This window comes from Cordyceps fumosorosea (assembly GCF_001636725.1).
Source record: "Cordyceps fumosorosea ARSEF 2679 chromosome Unknown scaffold_6, whole genome shotgun sequence".
Classification (NCBI taxonomy): Eukaryota; Fungi; Ascomycota; class Sordariomycetes; order Hypocreales; family Cordycipitaceae; genus Cordyceps; species Cordyceps fumosorosea.
In genome coordinates this window covers 309,449-332,137 of record NW_017387306.1, presented here as the reverse complement: position 1 = coordinate 332,137, position 22,689 = coordinate 309,449, and the positions used below count along the sequence as shown (strand labels likewise).

Below are 22,689 nucleotides of genomic sequence, written 5' to 3'. Positions count from 1 at the left end.
CCCGCAAGGTTTGTTGCAGCGTCGCAAAAAAAACACCGCTGTTGGTCGTCTCTGTCATCTGGCCAACACGCGCTGCCCAAGGCCTCGCCTTATATTTTCCCGAATAGGAAGATCGCAGCACAAAGCAAAAAAAAACCCATGCCCCTTCGTGGAATGGTGCAATCTGACGGCGCCGGAGAAACCGAACTCAAAAGTTCCCAAGGCCACGTAACAAAGACACACACTGCAGAAAACTAGTGCACGCCGGGGGGGGGGCGGGGGGGGGGGGGAGCTGCTCAGCCTCAAAGGCTGAAGGCACTGGGTTCGACCCAACCGGAAGACCGGCCTTGGGTGACGTACGTCTGGCCAAGGTCCCGGGCGGAAGGCGTTCGTCGCATTGTATCCGAAAATCCAGGCGCTAAAATATAACATGTCGGAATCTACGATGCCAGGGCTGTGATAGGCTGCCTTATTCGGCTGCCTACGCAGCGCGGGGGAGGGGGTCGGCCAGGCTTCGGGATTTCGCCCAGCAAGGCGCATTGGAGGAGGCAGCCCAAGTTGATAAAGCTTTCGGTGTCTGCCTTGAACAAGAAACCGGGGGTCCTGTTTGCGTTATCGCCGTCATCACCATCACCCATCTTCACCCCTCGAGGGGTTGTCTTCTCCCCAGCTACTTATACCACGCGCCAAAACAGCCAGACAAGCTGAATGTGCCTCTGCTTCCGCCGCCGCAAACCATCCTTCCAGTACCGGCCTCTCTACTCGCTCGACACCCTCCCCGGCCGACCCTTCTCCTCCTCCCCTCGCACCACCATGGGCGTCTCCCCCTCCGGCGCCGTGCCTCCTCCTGCCATGCCGCCCCGGCGCCAGACCGTCCCCGTTGGCCCGGCGGACACCTCCCCGTTCACACAACAGCGCGAGCGCCTCGTCCTTGAGCTCTTGCCGTTCAGGCCCCCCGGCCAGTTCCACGAGTGGCTGCGCGGCGGGCCGGTGCAGGGCGCGTGGGGCGAGTTCCAGCGCGACCTGCTCGCGCGCGCGCCGGCCGACCACCCGGACCCGGACCCGGACAAGGCCCGCACCGCGCAGGCCACCAAGGATGCCATCAACGGGCGGTCGCAAAAGTTCCTCGTCTACCACCCGGACAAGGCCGGCTGGGCGCCCGAGGACCACTACGTCCGCTTCATCGCCGTCGTCATCTCCGACTCGCTGCTGGCCAACCTGTGGTCCGAGTCGGACTGGAAGAAGCGCAACATTGACATTTGCAAGGCCGTGTACGAGGTCCTGTTCTTTCTGAAAGCGTCACACTATATGAACCAGCAAGCTCCGCCGTGTTATACCGATTAGCACCATGTCAGGCACCATGTTAGGCACCATGTTTAGGCTGAGTGGTGTGCGTCAAATACAGTTTTTCATACTCTTCATGTTCGGTCAGTTGGTGGTGATTGGACTGGGTGAATGACCAAGCTCGGTCTTGTACTTTCTCGGATTTAAAGCCTTTGTATTTTTGCTGCCATGCAATATCATGATCGCTCTATGAGAGCGGTGGTATATGGATAAATTCCTCCGCGAAGAAATCAGTCGTTCAGTCACCCCCCTTTTTCGATCGCTCTACATTCTGTGAATCTTTTCCTCGTTCATGTACTTGTCGAGGCCAGAGTCGAGGTGCGCCCACCACTCGAAGAGAAAAGAATTGCAGATGAGCTTGAACCAGGGCGTGAACTTGAGGCTAGGGTCCTCAAACAGCTGCTTGAGACGGTCGGGGCTGACGTATTGGGTGGCCTGAACCTCATTGGGGCTGGGGTTGAGGTCGACGTTGGCCTTGATGAAGAGGATGTAGTCAACTAGACAACACAGATCAGCGCTGCATGCAATGCAAGATGGGAGAAGCCCGCGGTTTGGTATACATACTCTCATGCTCGCCCCATTTGCCATCGCTAGGCGCCTTGTAGTGAATGCGGGTGAGGAAGCGGAACTTGTCAATGGGAACCTGCTCAGCGTTGATGCCCAGCTCGTGGTCGAGCTTGCGCTGGGCGGCGCGCTTGACGCCCATGACGGCGTCGGGCAGGTTGGAGCCCGTCTCGCCGGGGATGCCGAGCGGGTGGGAGCAGCAGGTGTTTGTCCACATGTCAGGGAAGGTGATCTTTTCGGAGGCGCGCTGCTGGAGGAGGAGCTCGTTCTGGTCGTTGAAGAGGAAAACGGAAAAGGCGCGGTGCAGGAGGCCCTTGTCGATGTTGGTCATGAGATGGCCTGGCAGATGGGGAGGCAAGGTTAGCAGTCGAGGCAATACAGGAGCAGGCTGTTGCGTTGCCGTGCACTGTGGGAAGGCTTTATCGAGAAAGCAACATACAGAGCTTCTTGCTGGCCTGGCCAATGGGCATGTCGTTCTCGTCGAGGACGATACAGACCTCGTCCATCAGACGAATCTGCTCCTCGTCATGGCCGGACAGCGCCTCGGAGGTGGTGTCAATGTCGGGGAACAGGCGGAGAATGGCATCGGCGGTGATGGGCTGGGTCGCCGTCGTGGTGACTGTTGTCGTGGTCGACATAGTGGCGGTGGTCGGTGTGGACGAAGGCAAAAGGCGGGGGGACGATGGGGACACACGAGCGTGGTCGCTACGTGGGAGGGCGAGTCGCGCAGATAATTGCTCGAATCAAGCAAAGATAATTCGCAATTCAGGGAATATGGCGATAAAATTGAGTCGCATTCAGGCAGCCGCGATGCAAGTGGACGTAAGGGAAAGAAGAAGGCGGGGGGGGGGGAACGAGATTTTCGGTGGTGGTGATGGGCAGCGGTTTAATGAACGGGCGGCCCCTCATCCCCATCCGCAGCCATCTCATCTACCAGGTACCAGAAAGTTTTTTTTTTAAATGGTTCACCGAGAGCTCTCCTCTTCGTACTCTTCGCTCCAACTGGGATCTGCCATTCGTTTATCCCAATAAATTTCTACCCAAGCGTACTTTGCAATACGGTAATTAGGCCAGTGTTTGGTATTGCTGCTCGGTAATTGGTCGTTACCCCAACCCGAATGCGAGTTCGACATGGGCAGATTTCCCCCACACTGGTGCGAGTTGCTCAGATTCGTCATTGCCCTCCGCTCTCCGTCACAATTAAAGCTACAGTACGCTGTCTCAAACACTTCCTTTCCATACCGAGGAGAGTGCTCAGATAGACCTTGTTTTTTCTTCTTACAAAAAGACGAGCTGACGCTAAGATCAGCATCGTCAAAATGGTAGGGTCAACAAACATCCGTTTCTCGGCGCCGAAAAGCATCCAACGTCTCCACTACAAACGCTGCTTCATAATACCACGACATCTACAATACACAAGACTCGCTATCTGGACAACATATCAGTAACTGACCTTTCGAAGTGTATTTTTGAACTAAATTCTGGGCGGTAGAGGAGGGTCTCCCTAGAACGCTTCTATAAGAAACCTCGACTTTCTCTTGATTTACATCGCCGTCGATCCCAAAACATGCCCACGCGATCAGGATGCGGACATCTTCCATCAATGTTCGTACATCAGAATCATTCATTCCTGGTCTCCATCCTCTTCTTCCGCCTCCGCCTCCTCCGCTTCGTCGTAGCTTCGGTACTCCTCCTCTTCGTCCTCGCTCCGCCCGACGTCCTGCCCAAGGATGATATCCTCGCTTCCCTGCCACTGCTGTGGCGGTGGCGGCAGGTCAGCCTCGTCCTCCTCCGCCCATCCGTAGTCCTCGTCCTCGCTGTCCGGCACCTCGAGCTCCGCCTGGTCCAGATTGCGCTTCTGCTGCGCCGCGACGGTCGCCATCTCCATCGGGTGGCTCGCCTCGTACTCGACGCCTCGCACGCCCGTCTACTCCAAATTAGCTACCGCATTGTTCCAGGGGAAGAAAATGTTAAAAAGAATAAAACGGAGAAGGCGAAGTCTCAGACGATCCAACCCCCGTTTGCAAAAATGGCTGCACCTACCGATTCGACCGTGAATGCCGAGGCGTTTCCGACCACGTCCGTCACCGTGCGCCCGTCTACTCGCTGCACACCCACCAGAAACACGCTGTGCGGCTTCCTGTCCTCCCACGACCAGTTCCTAAACATCACGAGTCGCGTGGATACGCCTTGCTCCCACACCGTCGCATTGATGGCCGGGACAATTGCGGCTCCGTGCTCGGACTGCATCTTGGTCGCGCACTGCGACAAGATAACAACTGCGCAGTTTCGCGTGGCAGCAAGCTTGTTGAGGAGTGACATGGTTGTCTGAAGAGCTTGCATTCGTTTCGCGGAGAAGTTCGGGCCTACCGCCCTCGGTTAGCACGGTGTGTTTCGCCGAACGGAGGCGTGTCTGTGTACCTTGGGACTGCTTGTTCTTTTGCCTGTTGGCATGAGACCGAGGCAGCGCTGCGTTGATCAGAGCAGAGACACAGTTGATGACGATTAAAGAAGTGCCTTGCGGGATAGTCGTGCTGGATGGGCGGGACAATAGGGCCAAAAAATGAGGAAGTGTAAAGCAAGAGTAGCGAGTGAAGCCGTCTCCGCTTGAGGCGCCCGTTTCAGAAGCGTGCGCGGCAGCGTCCGCTTCTTTACTCAGCTGCATCTTTTTCAAAGCAGCTGAGAGTCTCGCAGCCGGCGTCTCATGGAAGCAATCTGTAGTGTTGGGCGATTAGTGTCTGACACGGCGATGGTGGCGGGCTGTTTGTTACAAGAGCCGTCACTGACCAATCCAAATCACACCATCGCCGCTGCTGAGAGCATTGGCAGCCAACTGAGTTCTACATCCCAAATCAGCCCATGAAAACAAGTGATTACCGAGAGCCCGGAGTCCTCATACCCCAACGCCGTTCGTCCGCTGCCAGGAGGACCCCATATCTCAGTTACCTGCCCGCGTTTGATGCCGCCGGGCAGGGGTTTTTCGCTCCCAAATATCTGTGACGAGGGCGAGAAAGACACCAATACCTTATCCAAGTTCTTTATTCCCGTGGAGATGCAGTTGGAGCCCGTGGCCTCGAGGGCCTCCAGCGCCTGGGACGCTGAGATGGTTGGGAGCCGATCTGCTGGCAAGTCAGACAACGAGCCGGTTGCGCGCCGGTTTGAAGGCAATGCTCATACGTGTATTTGGTATATCAAAACTGGCTATGTCATTGCCATGTATTGAGTGGTAGTCCATTATTTGGCGACATGGCGTTGGAAACGCGGGTCATTCGAATTACGTAGAAGGTAATTCATCAAGTGCGCGTCGATTCGCGAACTTGTCACGTCGAGCACGTGATCCATTAAACCACGTAGAGGTCACAATTGAAGATGATGATTATTTCGAGAGAAAATATCCAAAATAAACAGGATTAATAACTTTTCAATGAGAATGGCGCTATTCTTCTTCATTGGCCGGTTTAGATTACTGTTAGGCCTTGTTGAACCGTCGTTCTATCTCGAAGTACCCCCCACCGAGTATCGTTGAAGGGATCACCGTGTTGGATTGGATGGCTTTCAGGTCGCCAACATGGCTTTTCCTAGTTCTGGCGCGGTCTTTAGCCTCCATTGCAAATCAAAGCGTACTGCAGCTCGTATGATGAAAATTTCTGCAAGTTTATCTCTCGCATACCTTACCAAAGTCGGCTTCTCCGCATATTCCCTCTTGTCTAGCTCTAGCATCTTAATGGCTGCTGACTAGGTCGTGGGGGGTTACCAGTAAAATGACTTCATAAAGATGCCGAACCAACTCTAATCCGGCCCAGCTTTTGGGCATTAAGCAAAGTCGGCTCTGCCGTTGCCGGACGAACGGAGCGGAGTGTACGTATAATGCGAATAGACTTCGCCAGGAAAATTCGGTTACAGCAAGTCGAGGAAACCGCGCATTACGTCTAATTCTACTCTTCTTTGGCGGCATATACTAGGCAGTAGCAACCTGAGTCGGTCCGCATGTGCATGACTGTCGACGGGGTTGGTGGCTTCACTCCAATGAGATGAGTTTGTTGTCCTATGCCAGCTGAAGGTGAAACGGGCTGCGCCTCGGGAGAGGGCTTTTTTCTCTTGCAGATCCGAAAAGACGGTAACGAGGAGCCATATCCGAGCTCGATGACGATGTGCAAGGATACCCCTACTTGCCACGGCGTGCTTCGGGTATAACCTTGTCAATGCATAAACGCAATGGCACACACAGCAAGTAGCCGTGGGGAAAAGCTGTCAACTCAGGTATCGTTGCGTACGGAGTAACTAGTGAGGTGATATCAATTTGGCGTTACAAACGAATAATACGTTGCAGTGCCGGTTCTGGGAAATGATGCAACACAAGCTGGCATCATGGCATTACGAGGCCACTGACGATCAATGCTGGGGTTTATTAAACAACTGAGTTTTGTCATCTGCAACGGTGGCTTGCTAATAATAAACCATCCCGCCATTTTGATCCGCAAACAGAAACTCGGTTACCTTGTCCGACACTTTTACCCCAGAAAAAAAAAATCAAGTCGTCGTATACCTTTCGCTAGGCCTATTGTGTTACTAGTTGTATCCGTAGTCCTGTATACCGAAGAAGCCCTTTCCTTCTTTCCTTCTTCCTTTACAGGTACAATTTGTCTTTCGCCCCGTCCCCCATCTTTGATATTTTAGGCTGTGGGGTTTTTCATGTTGGCCAGCACGATCCGATAGCCATCCGGATCTTCATAGGTCTTGCCCACTCGGTCCCAGTACGGGTTGAAGGCGGCCACGGGCGCGAAGCCGTGCGCCTGCATGCGCGCGACGGCGGCCTGGAATTGCGCGTCCTCGGGGAGGTAGAAGACGAGAAGGTTGTCCTGGGTAGGGGCGCGGCCGACGGGGTGGCCACGCTTGGTGGTGAACTCGAGGTGGTAGCCGGTGCCGCGGCGCCCCAGCATGATGCCGTCGAAGCCGTCGTGCCCGCCAAAGCTAGTCAGCATCTCAAAGCCCAGCCCGTCAAGGTAAAAGGGGAGGAGGGCGTTGAAGTTGTCGGTCGGCCGCGCGATCCGAAGGTGGGCGGTGTGGAGGGACATGATGTAATGGATGGGTGGGTGGTCGGATAGTCTGAGTCTTTGGAAGGCTGGGGCGAGGATGAGGCGAGCAAGACGGTGCCTATTTGCTGCCTTTGGAATATCCTCTTAACTTATATGTTATACATTGGCTACGATACGGCCCTAGGCTTGAACGCGCAGTGTATCCAAGGCAGCTCGAGCGTGTATCCTGTTAGGGCACAAGTGGCTGAAAGACGGCGTCAGTCGGCGCCGTACCATCGTAGTAAGATGCATAACTCCGAGCTCGAAGCGAACGACAAGCTCCTAGAGCCCTGGCCGGGCAAATGATGAAGGGTAACTGCACTCTTGCTCCAAAACATGTCTAGGCGCCTTGACTTTACCAGGTGCTATTTTACCCACAACATGATAGTCTCATCGACCCCGACTGATACCTCGTCACTCAAGCAACAACGTGCATCGTCCCCAGCCCTGGAAAACCGTCACCATCGTCAAATCAAGAGGATGATTGTCTAATTTTCTCACTGCAGCGTCGATCGAGTGCAAGCATAACATTACGTACGCGTGAGCACATCACTTTCCTTTGCAGGACATGGTCAAGGAGGGGGGGCGAGATTGATCTACCCCAGATTTACCAAATACACACATCGAACCACCGTCGCGACTGACACCGGATGGGACCATCTCCATTCCATCACGGAGCGGCAATGGCGTCGAGTGACTTTTACAAGGACCAGCGGGACGTATGGAGACTGAACTTTTCTTATCTTCAAGCTGTGCAATTCGAGATGGAGAAGAAGAAAAAAAAACATTCTAGACCTAGAGTGAATAGAGACACACCCGTATAAGGCGGTCTGGCCGGGTACCCAATAGAGCCCCGCAGGCGGTAATTTGCTTCTCTTCATCCTCAGGTACATACGAGTAATGTCCAGGCACAGAGGCAGACTTTTGCGTGTAAGGGCACGAATGGTGCCGAGAATAATGCCCCAGAATGGGTCATTGCTGGTTTGACCTTGTTGTTGCTTTCCCTCTGCCGGGGGGTTTGGATGTTGTTGTCTTTCGCTCGTGCTGATCTGGTTTCACTGACTGACACCCGAGGGAAGTGAAAAGAGACTTTAGAGCCAAGCTTTTTTCTTCCCACCCTGCAAGCCCTCATCTTGCGTTTCTTCGGCATGCTGCTGTGCCCTGACCGAGCAGGGGGCCGCGGAGCAAGCCGACTTGTTCGTACTGAGACCGGTCCAACTCCCCAGCGAGCCGGCGGCATCGGGTATGGTATGCAATGCGATTACGGGGGGCATAAAGGAGATGTGCGGAGCTTTTTCCTCCCTTCCCAGGTTACACCGCAGGGGCAGAGGAAAGCAAAGAAAAAAAAAAGACGCAGATTTTTGCATCAACCGAGATGTCGATCCCGCCACTGCCAAATGGCGGAGCGTGCGTAGGAGGTGCCTGGCCGACTTCAGATGGATGGATTACATTGTGCGCGGCTAGATAACGGGCTTGGATTGGATGCACGGAGTACCCCGTCGTCATTATCACGGGTGCATCATTCTTAGCATGATCGAATAGCTTGGTTGGGTTCAAAGCGCTCCCTCTCTTCCCCTGGCGAGGTACTTGCCCAGCGGAGCAGAGAGTCGGTTGTTGCGGGTTTTGAGGCATTTCGACGAGGCCCCAGGGGAAAAAAAGAAGACGCGGCCCCATCGTCGGCGACTCCATCGTGCCTTTTTCCTGCAGTTTGACACACAGCGCACGCACATTGCACCCCTCACACGGCACGGGGGGGCGTTTGATGGAGATTGCCATGATCTTGGCCATTTTCTCCATGGCCCCTTGCTAGAACAAAACAAAAATCGAAAAAAAAAATTTTGCAGAGGCTGACAGCGGTCAGGCTGTAACGGTGCTACCCTAGAAGCCGCTCATGAGGGACGGATGGCTGGGCCAGGTCATCGCTCTCTGTTGCTGGATGCTCACTAACCTAGAAGACGAATTTCATGCTCGGCGGCCCAGGAGAGCCCCATTGCTGGGCTCAAGAAACGAGGCGAGAATGGGGAAGGATGAGTCGTGCAGCACCATACCGCTGAAGCATTTAATCTCAACAAGGCTCAATGCTCCTCATGTCGTGCTACAGAGGCTTTACAAAATACATAAAAAAAAACAGATATAATTTAAAGTATATGAAGATCAAGATGGTCAAGTGCTGATCTTTATGTGCTTCATTCCCCACGCTCGTCATCGCCGCTGCAATTGTGTAGCTTTGGAGCTCGTATGGAATCTGGATATAGCGTCAAGGCTACAAATATTGCCGTATCCGAGGCGGGAAAGGGTTGTATGCCCCCTGTCCCTGAAATACACAGGGCACAGCCTGCTCCGGGACAAAGGAGCAACACAAGGACAAAAAGGTTGGGTTGGGGTGCTTTCGCCCCGTATTAATACGGAGGCCAACATGCGAGGCCAGCTGAGAAGATTGAGGGGTCAGATAGGGCCGCAATTGTGATGCCTTGTATATATATATATTTTTTTCAAAGTGTCACAGGCCCAATAATTGATGCACTCGTCAGGGGAAGAGAGAGTCCAAAAGACCACCAAGACTGGGGTAGGTGGTAGTCTCAGCTGGATGGATTATCAACGAGGCCATCACCGCTACAAAAGACGCCACAGGGCGAGTTGATGGACGGCATGGCTACGGGAAAGCCGTCCCATAGGCCCGGGCCATCAGGGACGAACTTCCCCAAACTGGCGGCGGCTTCCTCTCTCGCCCGCAACAAATCCCTCCACGAAGTTTGGACCAGGATGAAAAAAACTTCAGGCATTGCAGCGCCGAGAGACAACGCCGTGTGGCCTGCGGAGAGCCGCCGTAAACAAGGACAACAAGGTGCGGCCGGACCCCGGTCTCAGAAGAGGCATTGGGAGGGGTGGTTTGATGGGTAAGGAGAAAGGAGAGGGATGCAGTGTACCCCGGCGCGTGGTGGCTGACCAAGATCTCATCACAACAGGCTACCCAATCACAGTGCTCACGCCGGCAACGCCCTATTGTTTCTATTAAAAGACGAAGGCTTCTCACTTTTACGGCATGAAAAATGCGGCCGAGGCGAGGTTGTCGGCTAAGGAAAGACGCCGGGTCACAAAGGCAGCCGCGGAACAATCCCGACTCTTCCTACTAACCTACCCAGCCGATAGTCGCCTTTTTTCCCTTTGTCTTCTTGCCTTGTTTGTTCTCTTCTTCCCGCAGCTATTGACTAGTTATCGGATACCGAGCACCGAGCGGAGCCCCGCCTCTCCGCCCGCCGCCTCCGTCCGTCTAGAAAGAGAGACAGAAAGAGGCCTCGAGTTATCGACAATGTACGAATTACTCCGTACGGATACGTGGGTCGGCTTTTGACCCTCTGCTTTTGACTTGCATCTCGAAACACAACAACCACCGGGGGGGGGGGGGGGAGGGGGGCTGCTCTGATCCTCCACTATGAGGCATTGCTATCCCGCAGTACCTTAAATCCTTAATATTAAGCGAAGGAGCCAAACCCCCTCCCTCTCACGAGTTAGCCTTGCCAAAAAGCCCGCGGGTCTCCGACTAACAAGGGCATGAGAACTCCGCGATGGGCCTTTGTTTGAGGGGAGGGCCGCGGCGATTTTAACGTATCAGCAACATAACATGGCGTCAACCGGCGGAACGGGGAGGACTGACGGAAAGACGCCATTGACCGTTGCTATTTCATAATAGCCGGCGGGGGTTCGGTTGATCAGCTGCTGTTGCATAGCTTGACTCAACTGAGCCGCCGCCGCCGCCGCCTATTCGAGTAATACAAGTCCACGTAATCTGTACCAGAAACCGGAATGAGATGCTGGTGGAGGGATGAGCTTGTTTGTTGCCCGCTGGGCGTTTGCGCTTCCTTGGCGTATGAGGCTTAGCATCGCGGGGGTGCTGGTTCTAGGAATCAGGTCGGTCAGGAACTGACCACCTGTCACCTCATTCTTGACTCGAGGGCCATCCCGCGAGCTTTCCGGGCTGGGCGCAGCGTTACTGAGAACAAAAGCCTGCACGACAACTCCGGCTTCCTTTACCGCGTGCTGCGTGCTGCGCGTTGCGTGTGGTGGTATGAAATTACTCGCGGAAAGTTGCATCAGGCTGCTGGGGTCTGCATACAATTGCCTTTTTTGGTCTGCCTACAAGACCGTTAGTTAGCATATTCATTAGCATCTTGCGACGGCATTTTGTTATGGGAAATGCCTTCTTTCATCCATCAACCATTTTTACGCTCGGTTGAGCCATTATCACAAGCCAACACCGACTATGCTCTTACCCTTTAGAGACATGATAACGAAACAATACAATATCGTCCAATGGCTCGGCCCTACCCCTTTGAGCTTTGAGCAGTGCATGCCCTTTGAGACTGTCCACATTCTTCGTAGTTGACGCTCCATCCGCCCCAGTCGCCGACTGGCACGATTAATGATGGTCCTTGCTTCGTCCAGGTTTCCAAGTTGCCGCCGTGTCTGGACATGACAAACTAGTGAAAGACACAAAGGGGTCGGACGGAAACGCCCCACGAACTGGCTTGGAAGATGAAGCGCTAGCTGCAAATCGAGCAAGTGCGTCGACAAAAGGCGTTTTCCCCCAGACGGCGGCGGCGGCGCTGCCACCCCCATCTCGCTCCGCAGTTGAACTTGTTTAGGAAGGCAAGTCGACGATGTTGACCTTTTTGTTGGTCAGAGAATCCGGTGATGCAAGCGCCGAAGCACGGAAGCACGCCTCAAGATTACGTTACAGTTTTTGGTGCCATTGTATCGTGCTGCATCTGGCATCTTACCAACAGGAGTAGCGCCACCATTACCCCGTAGAAAGGGACACTTGTCCGCAGGAGCCGAATAATCATGGACGGACGCTAATAAGAACGGGGCATTGATATGTCGGGGAGAGCGAACGCTGGCTTGGCCTGTTTGCTGCCTTTGTCCTGCGGCGAGCCAATTTCAAGCTGCATTGGCGTCGGCCCCTTTCGTTTGCGCAAAACAAAAAGCTTACGAATACAGGGGGAAGCAGGCCAGTTTCGTGTGTGGTCGGTCTCAGCTTGTATCGATCCTTTCTGTGGTGTTCTCTCTCCTGGTGCCCGCAATTAGCCTGTTGACATTAGTGACACTTGGCACCACTCAAGGCCAGCGAGCACGCTGATGGGCAGTGGTCAAGGCCAGCAGCCAAGGGGGCAGAGGAGCAATGGCTGCAATGAGTGAGTGGCTGTCGGTGGGAGGATGAGGACGACGCCAAGGGCAGAGACTGGGCGTGTGGTTTTGGATCCCGAAGTTCCCCGCCAGTCAGACGGCTTGAGACGGCGACGGGACAGGATGGCCGACCAGGGAGTGTCAGTAGTGCCCAGTCAGTAGTAGATCTTAGATCTTGCGCCGGCCCCGGAAAAGCCGAATGAGGTTAGGGAGATGTACATCTCGCCCCCTCGAAAGGGAAAAATTTTATCGATTTTTTTTGGAGTTGGTTAACCCAAGAAAAGCTTGGCGTGCCACGGTGAGCTGTTCTTTTTAACTTTGGCGATAAGCTGGGGTACGTTTTCACCTGGCACTTTTTGACATGTGAACCGGCCTGGAGCAAGCATGCCGGGAAGAGACGACGGATTCATCGACGGGTTCATCGGGAAGAAGACGAAAAATTTAACTGGCGCCCCTGCTTCGGTGCTGTCGGCGTGAGAATGGTTGGATGGTTTGACTGGGTCAGACAAACGCCATGTGTGACGAGAGGTGGGCAGTGCAGTCGTGGTTGTCTTTGCTCGCCTGTCTGAAATGACGAACGCAGGCAAACGAAACGAAGAATTCGTACTGATGGGGAGAGAAAAGCCAGACCGTGCCAATCGCTGGAGATAACAGAGACCCCGCAAGGGAGAAAGGGTCTTGTCTACTTCGCTGGTTGGCTGGCTGGCTGATTCAAGGCTGGAGTATCCTGGGGACCCCAGACGGTAGGTAGAGACATTTCAATCTTAGAGGGATGTGCCCCCTGTCCAATCGCGATACCTATGTAGGTGGGTTGTCAACGGGCGAACTGGTTGTCCCTATCAAAAGGCGGGAAAGAAACAAAGGAAAACGAGGCAAGAGAGCTGAAGCAGATGGCTGCGTCGGTGGCTGGCCCGTTTGTCGGTCTGGAACTTTTCCCAACAGGATAACCTGTCACGTACCACTTGGCCGGGTTGCGACAGGGCGGCGAGCGAGGCGTCGAGGAAAAGAAAAAAAGGGGGAGGTGAGGAAAGGAGAAGAGACGACAAGAGCCATATTGTGTAAGATGGCGTCCAGGGTCCGAGTTTGGGTGAGAGAGATTGGGACTCGAGGATGGATGGATGTACTGTAGGTAGGATGCGTGCACGGAATAGGTACGGAGTCCGTTTGCAGGTACGTACTGTACGTGGATGATGTGGATGGCCACGCTCCCAACAAGCGAGACATTGGGCAAGCCTGCCTAGTAAGAGAGGGGTTGTTGAGGAACTGCATGCACTTGATGATTTTACGAGCATTTCTTTCTGTACATGAAAACACCGAATCCATAGAAATGGACAAGCAAAAACACGCAACAATTCGTCATGGCAATGCACGACGTTTGAGGAAGACTACGCAAGGCACCAGCGTACAATTGTGTGTTTTGCAGCACATTTGCAGCCGCATTTTCCTCAACGCAACGACTTGCCCGTTTTCGACCCGAGTTTTTTTCTTGACAAGAAAAACCTTCACCAGGCTTCATCCCACACACCCACATACTCACACACACGCACGCACACACACACACACACACACACACAACACACACATACATATGCATCACATCACACTCACACCAAGTCGTCCGATTGTAGGTGGTTTTGGCCCGAACGAGACCCCACATATCTCGCAACCTGGAACCGTATGGGCCTGATCAAGTTTGTGAGGAATACGGATACTACGGACACAGACAGAAACAGAAAGTGTACAGATACTGCGTAGCAATAAATGAAGAATAGTTCGACAAAAAAACAACAACAAAAACAAAAACAAAAAACAAAACAAAAATAATAGAATGTGGGGAAGGGAGGCAAGTTACTCGGTTGCCTATCGTGCTTAAAATGCCCTTTCTCTGTGTTCCTGCCCAAGGGGCCGGCAGGCTTGTTGCTTGCCCTGGCCAAAATTTGGCCAAAATTGCTGCCGTGCTGCATCTAGATTCGCTGACGAAAGATTGCTGGGGATGGAGGGGCCAGTCGGTGGTGGTGGTGGTGATCAATTGCTCAAGGCCTTGGTTGGCGTGGCCTCGAGTGGTCTCGTGCAGTCGATTTCTTCGATTCCGACGAAGTAACCCCAAGTGACTGTGGGCGTCTGTGATGAAGGGGGGCATGATATGGTATTGCGGTGTGAATGACATGATCAGTCAGTCGCCCTGGCATCTGTACTTGTCGTTACTACCAACCGTCACTCGTCGTTGACTGCAACGATGTACTGGTATCTTGTGCCTTTAACTTTCCACCATCGAGTGTCCCCTTTCTTAGTTTATTTCTATTTTTACAAATACTTTTTACAGATACGAGCAACGGCAGATACCACCCCGTCGTCACTAACAAGCCACCGCCAAATCCTATTATTACTGCCTGACGCTTCCTCATTGATCGAGACGCGCGCTGTGCCGTGCTTCACCCCACAAAACAACTGGAACTTTGTTGGGATGAAGGGAAATGAGTGGACGACGGATCAAGTGAATGTTTTAGTGACAAAGCTTGGTTCTCGAATTTCACCGAACAGCGGCCCCCAATCCTGATCCGAATGCCGTGAGCTGCGGTGCGAGAAAATTTGCTACATGCGACGCTGTGTGCCTACTACTTTAATTTAATAAATCTCGTTAATAAGAGTTTCAGCAGGCTTGTTGGTACTATGCCGTCACCTAGTACAATGTAAGTAGTAATATTATAGCTTGAATTCCGTCAGACAAAAAAACAACATATGTGCAACTGGGACCTTGGCCCGTCGTCCCGTCATGCAACGTCTACCGCAACGCTAAGGCATCGCCTGCGGCAGGTGGTTTGAGTCCAAATTATGACTCCTGATGGTCTTTTTCGTCGTCCCTTGATTTTTTTCCTTATTTCCCCATGCCTCCTGCAGGCCTCACCGTGTGTAGTACCTGCCCCCCCGTCCACTTACCGAGCTCATCTCAGCAGTAATGAACTTGGCCCGACCCCGGGCCAGCACACAAGTTAGCTTGTCTTGCCGTCGATGGCCGCGGGCCGAGCTCCGATCAACCCCCTGCACCCTTCTGCTCATGTGCAATTTTTTCCGCGCTTCCTGTTTACTATTCGGTTTCGCACGAGGTCTGTGGAATTTAGGGGGAGCACGGGGTAAGACGATGGTGGTTCTGTGCGCTTGGTGTAACTGAGATTGTCGTTCCTACTGAGTACTACCAGTTCAATAGCCGGGCAAGGGACGAACCTGTTACAGCCTGGGTTGGGGGATAATAGGGGATGACGAGGTACCTGGAAAGCCCAGCCTTGGGAGAGCCTGGGGTGAGTGTGGGAAAAGGCCGGGGAAAGCGCAAGGAGCTGGGGGCTACTGGGGAGGTACAGCGGGATCGCTGGTCCTGCTGGCTGCGGGCGTTGTACCAGGTATGTCTCAGCCAGATTCCCATCGTCACATTGATTAGGGAAGGTAGTTGGCAGTACGTACCAAAATACGGAGTACGCTGCAGAGACAGAGACAGACGATGGAACGCAACCGGGCCAGCTTCCCCATGGGCTCGCCAATCCTGGGCCAAAGAGGCAAAAAGACCCGAAACCGCCAGATCATGGACAGAAACGATGGTGTCGTCTCCTTTTCTCACTGGTTATGGTGCTGCCTGCAATGAGCGATAATCTGTCGCAACCATCGAGCCATATCCGGTCCGTCTGTCCTATCATGTTAGCCAGCGAGGCATCTCCCTATCATCTACCTTGCCTACCTATCTCCCGACTTGTCTAGGTATCATGCAGTTATCTAACGACGACTCACCTATCTGCCTAGTTTTAGTTAACTACACACATACCTCCCTAGCCGGCTGGCTTGGGTATCTGTACAGGCTGAGCCTGGGAGATGGTTGTGCTAGAATGGCGGCCAATCAGCCCAGCACGACAGCGACTGCTCCGCCCCTTGGAGCCCTGCTGCCTGGAAAGCCAAAGATACCTCGACAAGGACTTTGGCCCTGGAAGTTGGTGGGGAAGGGCTGCCAAATCTCACCTGAGGATCCTCTGGCGCTCAGCCATACCTGGCAGCCCGCCGTAGTGCCGAAGGGGACGGTAACAGTATCACTGGGGAAGGGGAGGGGGGCAAAGGAGTGCGGTGATTGATGGTGGGGGATCCGTAGCAGGGCGTCTGGTCTGGGCAGCGAGTTGGAACTTGAGGGAGGGAAGGAGGAGAGAAGGGGGGTGTCGGACAGAATTTTCATGCTTTTGGCTGTCTCCTTCACTCATCAAGGCTACCGCCTGTTGTGCTGTTGGGCTCGTCCACCTCGCTGGATGACTGGCTGGGGTTGTGCTTTTTGGGGGGGTCGTCGTCGCAATCAGGCCCTTCCCTGCCCGCTGTTTTTTCGTTCTCTATCAGTCAGTGGGAAACACAGCAGCATCCCCCCAGGCCAGTGGCCGGTCGTTGACTGGACTGGGCTGTTTTTTCCCCCAGACCAGCTGTCTCGGACAGTGCAGCGTGGCCCCAAACTCCACAAGTACCACGAATGCCGCAGTGCTTCCGCCCCGGTTTTTGGGCTCGTAGGGGGGGAAGGAAAGGAGGGAGGGAGGGGCGTGAGAATGGGGGCCCAGGGAGGGGCGTGCCCAAACTTAAACTGCGCCTACAAACAGGAAAAAAATCAGAAAAAAAAAAAAAAACGGACTGGAGAAGGTACATGACTTTCAAACGCCAACAGGTACCTCTCACTCCCCACTGTGCCTTCCTCCCACGCCCTTCCCCCCCAGAGCACCCGCTGAAGTCTGTTCAAGGCCGCTGTAGGCTTCCTTCAGTAGGTGACCACCAGGCTTGAAGGTACGGCGGGCCGCAAGCATGTCCCTGCTGTCGGCCAGGGCCTGTCGAGGTTGTAGGTGAGGGAGGTACCTCGAGAAACTCGCTCAGGTGTACCTTGTCCTCCCCAAAGCCCGCCTTTTATAACCTGTCCTTCTCCCCACGCAGAAAAAAAAAGATTCCGTTTCTTTCCATCCAAACTCACGCCAACATCTCACCCTCCTCACTCACCACAACTCGCACCTGCAACATTCGTTTCCGCACACGCACCGAATAATCAACTCTTACACTCGACAGCAGTTGTCAATCTTCATTTGCTCTACTGCTCCAGCCTCGAGATCAACCTCTACGTCTCTCCGCGTACTCGCCTCCCCGCAAAATATTTGAGATCTGCTCGCCGCATATCGATCACATGCAACGAGCACAGTCAGCCGTCGAGATCTCGAATCTGCTTCACCACCAACCACAACAACAACACCCTCTTGGTCCTAACCCAAGCAGTAACCTCCATCGAGGCGACAGAGACATGGCTTCTGCTGCAGTCAGCGTCATCAAGCCCAACGGGCCTCTGCCTACCTCCCAGGCTTCCGAGTCTAACACCACCACGACCGAGCTGCCTCGCCCTTACAAGTGCCCTCTCTGCGATAAGGCCTTCCACCGCCTCGAGCATCAGACCAGACACATCCGCACTCACACTGGCGAGAAGCCTCATGCCTGCCAGTTCCCCGGCTGCTCTAAGAAGTTCTCCCGCTCCGATGAACTGACCAGGCACTCGAGAATCCACAACAACCCTAACTCTCGTCGTGGCAATAAGGGCCAGCAGCAGCATCATCACCAGCAGCAGCACCCAGTCCACCACGGTCTGCCCCACCACATGCACTCGGAGGGCCTTATGGCTCCCCCTCCTGCCCCCAAGACGATTCGTTCCGCTCCTACCTCGACCCTAGGCTCGCCCAACGTCTCGCCGCCTCACTCTTTTGCTTCGTTTGCTCCTCCCCATCCTGGTTCTCACCTCTACAACCGCAGCGGTGACATCTCCATGCTTGCAAAGGCTGCCCACCAGGTTGAGCGCGAGAACCTCGGTCACGGCCACTCGGCTCGTCACCACCCGTACTACAGCAACGGCACTCACCACCCTCGCGGCAACCCTGCCGGCCTGAGCTCGTACCACATGTCGAGATCCCATTCGGGCGAGGACCACGGCGATGATCACTACCATAGCTCGATCCGCCACATCAAGCGCTCTCGTCCTAACTCGCCGAACTCTACGGCGCCCTCGTCTCCCACGTTTTCTCACGACTCTCTCTCGCCCACTCCTGACCATACGCCCATTGCTACGCCTGCGCACTCGCCTCGTCTTCGCCCCTTCTCTGGCTACGAGCTGCCAAGCCTGCGCAACCTGTCCCTGCAGCACACGACGCCAGCGCTGGCGCCCATGGAGCCTCATTTGGAGACGCCTGCTTTCCCTCCGATTCTGCAGCAGAGCAGCGCGCAGCGCAGCACCGGCATGTCTCTGACGGACATCCTCAGCCGCCCGGACGGCAATCAGAGAAAGCTTCCGGTGCCGCAGGCCCCCAAGGTTGCCGTGCAGGACCTTCTCTCTGAACAGGGCTACCATGGCAGCAGCGGCCGCAGTTCGGCCACTGGCAGTCTCGCGGGCGGTGACTTGATGGATCGCGCCTAGGAGCCGCCTCACAACCGCCGCAGCGACGACTTTATGATGACTTGGGAACATAGACGGTTAAAGGATAGACACTGGCGTTTACGGTTGTACACGGACGGCCGCTTCCCCTCTGTACCGGCAGTGCCACAGAGACAGGTCGCTACGGCGCCCGAGTACAGATCTTGCTTTTGAATTGGCCTCGATTCTGTTTTCAGATTGCTTTAGGGACTCGCATTTCTTGTGCAACACAAAAACATTGGGACATTACGGACAGGAAATTATATGGAACGGACGGGACTTAGACATCACCACTTCTTGGCGCATTTGTTACGTTTACTCTCTTTTATTTTGTCTGGCTGCTGAATGGGAGCTATAATATTTGGACTACTACTTTTATTTACATGAATAAACTCAGCGCAATCAGTACGAGAAGCGTCAGTCAGCCAAACAATATCAGAACATGGAATGAGAGTTGAGCCCTTGTTTGAAAGTTGTGACTGTTCGACCCATGCAGCCAGCCACTGTAGGCGTAAGCTGGCAGACGCATGCCCAAAGCCCAAGACCGTGACACAGCCACCATGATCCAGCACACACCCTCCCTCCCACATGCACACACACACACGGGTTCTCACCCAACACAAAATAGCCCACTTTCGCCTTGTTCAGCTAATCTGACTGGGAGAGAGCATGTGGACGATTTGGAGTGAGTGACTAGTCGAAAACGTGGGCAGCCCACGGGGTGCCCAAGGTGTCGAGTGTGGAGGTCAGACGGCCGGGACCCATGTTACAGAAGCCTTTTTTTTTTTTCTCTCAGTGGACTTGTCCGCCCAGTGGGCTTCCTAGGTTGTTTACGCACCACTCTCTCGTCGCATGTCGTCATTTCACGAATACCGGGCGCCAACTCTTTCCGAGGATCCCGTTTTATGTTTATCGGGGCGACTATTTTACTTTTTTTTTTTTTTTTTTTTTTTTTTTTTTTTTTTTTTTTTTTGGTTGTGTTTTTTTTGGTAGCATGCTAACGTGCGCCAGTAATCTAGTTACTGGTGTGGAAGCGCTAGTTATCGATCACAGTTAACGTGGAAGAATCGGTGACTCGGTACGGAGGTACTTGGGAGAGGGGGGTGGGCGGGTGATGCCCTGTATCTCGGGGCTTGCCCGGGCTTCATCTACCGAGATCAGTACGGTTGATGGGAAAACAGGCCACCCTGGAGTCAAATAGTCTTCCGATGAGGAGAAGCCTATACAGACACGAATCAAAAACAGATGATCAGAAAGAGAGAGATAGGTACATATCGGGATGTATGGGCGGAACCGGTCGCACAGTTGGACCGGGCGATATTGGGAAGGTAATGTTACAAGGTATTTAACCGTAGTAGCTAGAAGAGGGGGAGGGGCGCAGCGGTTGAGCCGATGGCAGGCGGTCGGCCGGCTCAGATGAAGATGCAATCTGGGCTGCAACTCAAGTTGGGAAGCTCTGGATGTTGTTGTCTCGTTGGACGCCTCCCGGAGACCGGAGGCTAGCGAGCGGATGTAAGAACGTACAGACATACCTAGATAGATAGATGCATCATCAGTAGGCAAAGACATGGCCATGCCCCAGCTTGAACAGGGCAGGGGGAAGGAAGCAGGTGACGTGTGGGACTGGCGACTGGCTCCGACGTCCATCGATCGAATTTAGTCATTCACGCGGTATTTTTTGACTTGCTGTTATAAATAAGAAATAGTTAAAGGAAAGTACGTACCTTGTTTGGTGATGGCGACGTCGGCCGAGTTTGGCGGGCATCGCCGTTGAACGTATTACGTTTACAGTCCAGTAATAAATAGTCCATATAGCTAGAGGTACTGTACGTTGTTATTAAGGTAGTTACAGTACGCATGCACATGGACGATGTCGAAAACGGGCAACGGGACCCCGCCCCCATGATCCAACCTCTGCAGGTGAAACAACGTGATTCTGTGACGGAGTGGTGCAGTCCTCCTTTTTCCCCTTCCTCACTCCTTCTAGTTACCCCGATATATTGAACTCGACAACGCGCGGCCGCCCATACTTGTCGTTGGACACTTGATCGGCAGACGGATCGGTCTAGATGGATGCAAGTCCTAGCCACATGGGAAGGGGGAAGAGGCTTCAGCCTATGTAGACAATGCCAAGCGCTTTGCCAACCCGTACTTTTGTCCTCTTATCCATTTCGTCCTTTTTGAGTTTTGATTCTTCTCTCCAAATATGGCAAGCAAGACTGGGTCGAAACAAGTGTTTCGTCGTCTCGGGGGCCGCAAAAACCCAACGACGGCATGCTAGTGATAACGTCATCTTGGCACCAAGACATACACTGGACGAACAACTACGAGAAGCCTTGTCTGCCCGTTTTCCATGCTCGAGCCAGGCCCTTGCCATAGTTGGAACATACCCATATAGAATACCAGGTCAAGGAACACGGGCAAGCCGTACATACACCTTGATGCGTGCCTTGATGCAGCCGTATGCTAATAACTGGCGCCCGCTATGCCTGGGACCATGACTCTGTCGACAACAAGCCCGTCTCCGCCGCCGAGGGGTTGCCTTCGGAGCTTCTCCATCACGGCCAAATCTGGCAAATGTTAAACACACACAAGTCTCTATCACTGCTTCCAGAGCAGCAAAATGGGTCAAATACATCCTATAAATACAAAGCGACGAGCGACGGCCGGCTTTCCGGTGTACATTGTTTGCCTCTTTTTCGTTACCTCCACGATGCGTGGCGGCTCATAACAGGCGCCGCGTATAGCCCACGTCGATTGATGATGCCGGGCTCCCTTTTTTGCCCAGGGGCAGGACCTGCCCAGCCCACCTTCTTCTCGGCGGGCTGTGGACTTGTTATTTGCTTCTACCTCCTCCCTTCCCGGCACTGCGCATGTACACGGCAGCTTGGCGCGGGCTATGCAGGCTAGCTGCCCGTGGGGTTGCAATTGCTGCGTGGCTGCATCGCGGAAGGAGCTGAAGGACAAAGGAACGTGGGGGAAAAGGCAAACAAAAATAGAGAGGCAAAGTTGCCCTGTGCTGCGGGGAGATTCCATAGAAGGCCGTGCATATTGACATGGGCTCATCCTTGTTGTGGGATCGCATCCAAGGACGCTCAGCAGGATGGGGTGCATTTGCATGTAGAACTCTGTCCGTCTGTGTTTCTGCAGCTGAGATGCAGCTTTCTCACTTCCCGAAGGATTTCATTTACTTAACCAGTGTATGATTTACCAAAAAATCTTGAATTCAAAAAATTGACATAATTCCGTACGACACGATTTCTCAACAAGGAAGTCGAAGAATCGGCATACTCCGTCCGCACCAGGTCAGGAGAGGCGGCTGCAAGTACTGTAAACAGCAAACACCACACTCGTTCGATTAAATTATCAATAACGTATGGAGAGCTGGTGCGAGTCAACTCTGACCGCCATTATGCTCGAAATATGCAGCAATTCTTGTCATGGCGTAGTCTATTCGCCAAGCCTCTTTTGACTACTGCGTGGCGTGGTGAGATGATGCCGTTATTTGCCCGGCCTGGCGTTTACGCCGTGGAACATGAAAAAAAGGGAAAAGAGGGAGCCAATGGGATGACAAGGCAAGGGATGCTAGACTGCACAAGACAACACACGATTGCTCAGCTCGGCTGATTTGGCTGAACGGGGTGCTTGTCAGGGTCGATGAGATGTTACCATCAAGAGATAAGTTCTCGCCCTGGTTGACAAGACGTTCAGCCGGCACGGGGGCGGATTTAGATAACACGGCACTAGGCTGCCGCTCTACTGTAACCTTGTTCCTCCTCTCCCCAACGCAGCAACGTTGGCCAGCGACCCTGCCATTGGTTCGACGACGGCATACAGCGGCAAGAGACGCAAGCAAGCCACAACTTTGTTTACTTGACAGCAGAATCGGGGGAGCAGACTTTCCGACCCCGCCATAGGCTTTCCTCTCCCGGAGCGTCCTTCCTGTGTCCTTGCCATTCAGCCGTCGGGCAGCGATGAAGCTGATTGGTGCTTCAGTCTGGTACGGCGAGAGAAACCAACCATGACCAGGGTAGTATTGCCCGAAAGGGAACGGGGCAGGGGGCGGCGGGTTATCAGGAAAGAACTTCC

At 53.9% G+C, this 22,689-nt stretch overlaps 5 protein-coding genes across 5 annotated transcripts; 2 read left to right on the top strand and 3 right to left on the bottom strand.

Annotated features, from left to right (window-relative positions):
• Positions 1 to 792: 792 nt before the first annotated feature.
• On the top strand, positions 793 to 1,323 carry ISF_03271 (hypothetical protein; the record flags this gene model as incomplete). The annotated part of the gene is made up of 1 exon (XM_018846877.1): positions 793 to 1,323. One exon carries the CDS (start codon positions 793 to 795, stop codon positions 1,321 to 1,323), a length of 531 nt encoding a protein of 176 aa, XP_018705766.1.
• A 264-nt stretch (positions 1,324 to 1,587) lies between these two features.
• On the bottom strand, positions 1,588 to 2,525 carry ISF_03270 (isopentenyl-diphosphate delta-isomerase; the record flags this gene model as incomplete). The annotated part of the gene is made up of 3 exons (XM_018846876.1): positions 1,588 to 1,820; positions 1,888 to 2,226; positions 2,327 to 2,525. 3 exons carry the CDS (start codon positions 2,523 to 2,525, stop codon positions 1,588 to 1,590), a joined length of 771 nt encoding a protein of 256 aa, XP_018705765.1.
• Positions 2,526 to 3,511: 986 nt separating this feature from the next.
• ISF_03269 (DNA recombination/repair protein RecA/RadB, ATP-binding domain protein) lies at positions 3,512 to 4,209 on the bottom strand (the record flags this gene model as incomplete). The annotated part of the gene is made up of 2 exons (XM_018846875.1): positions 3,512 to 3,814; positions 3,931 to 4,209. The coding sequence occupies 2 exons, from the start codon at positions 4,207 to 4,209 to the stop codon at positions 3,512 to 3,514; spliced, it is 582 nt and encodes a 193-aa protein (XP_018705764.1).
• A 2,351-nt stretch (positions 4,210 to 6,560) lies between these two features.
• On the bottom strand, positions 6,561 to 6,962 carry ISF_03268 (Glyoxalase/bleomycin resistance protein/dioxygenase; the record flags this gene model as incomplete). The annotated part of the gene is made up of 1 exon (XM_018846874.1): positions 6,561 to 6,962. The coding sequence occupies one exon, from the start codon at positions 6,960 to 6,962 to the stop codon at positions 6,561 to 6,563; it is 402 nt and encodes a 133-aa protein (XP_018705763.1).
• A 10,483-nt stretch (positions 6,963 to 17,445) lies between these two features.
• Positions 17,446 to 18,603, top strand: ISF_03267 (DNA-binding protein creA; the record flags this gene model as incomplete). Its single annotated transcript, XM_018846873.1, has 1 exon — positions 17,446 to 18,603. One exon carries the CDS (start codon positions 17,446 to 17,448, stop codon positions 18,601 to 18,603), a length of 1,158 nt encoding a protein of 385 aa, XP_018705762.1.
• Between the last annotated feature and the right edge of the window lie 4,086 nt (positions 18,604 to 22,689).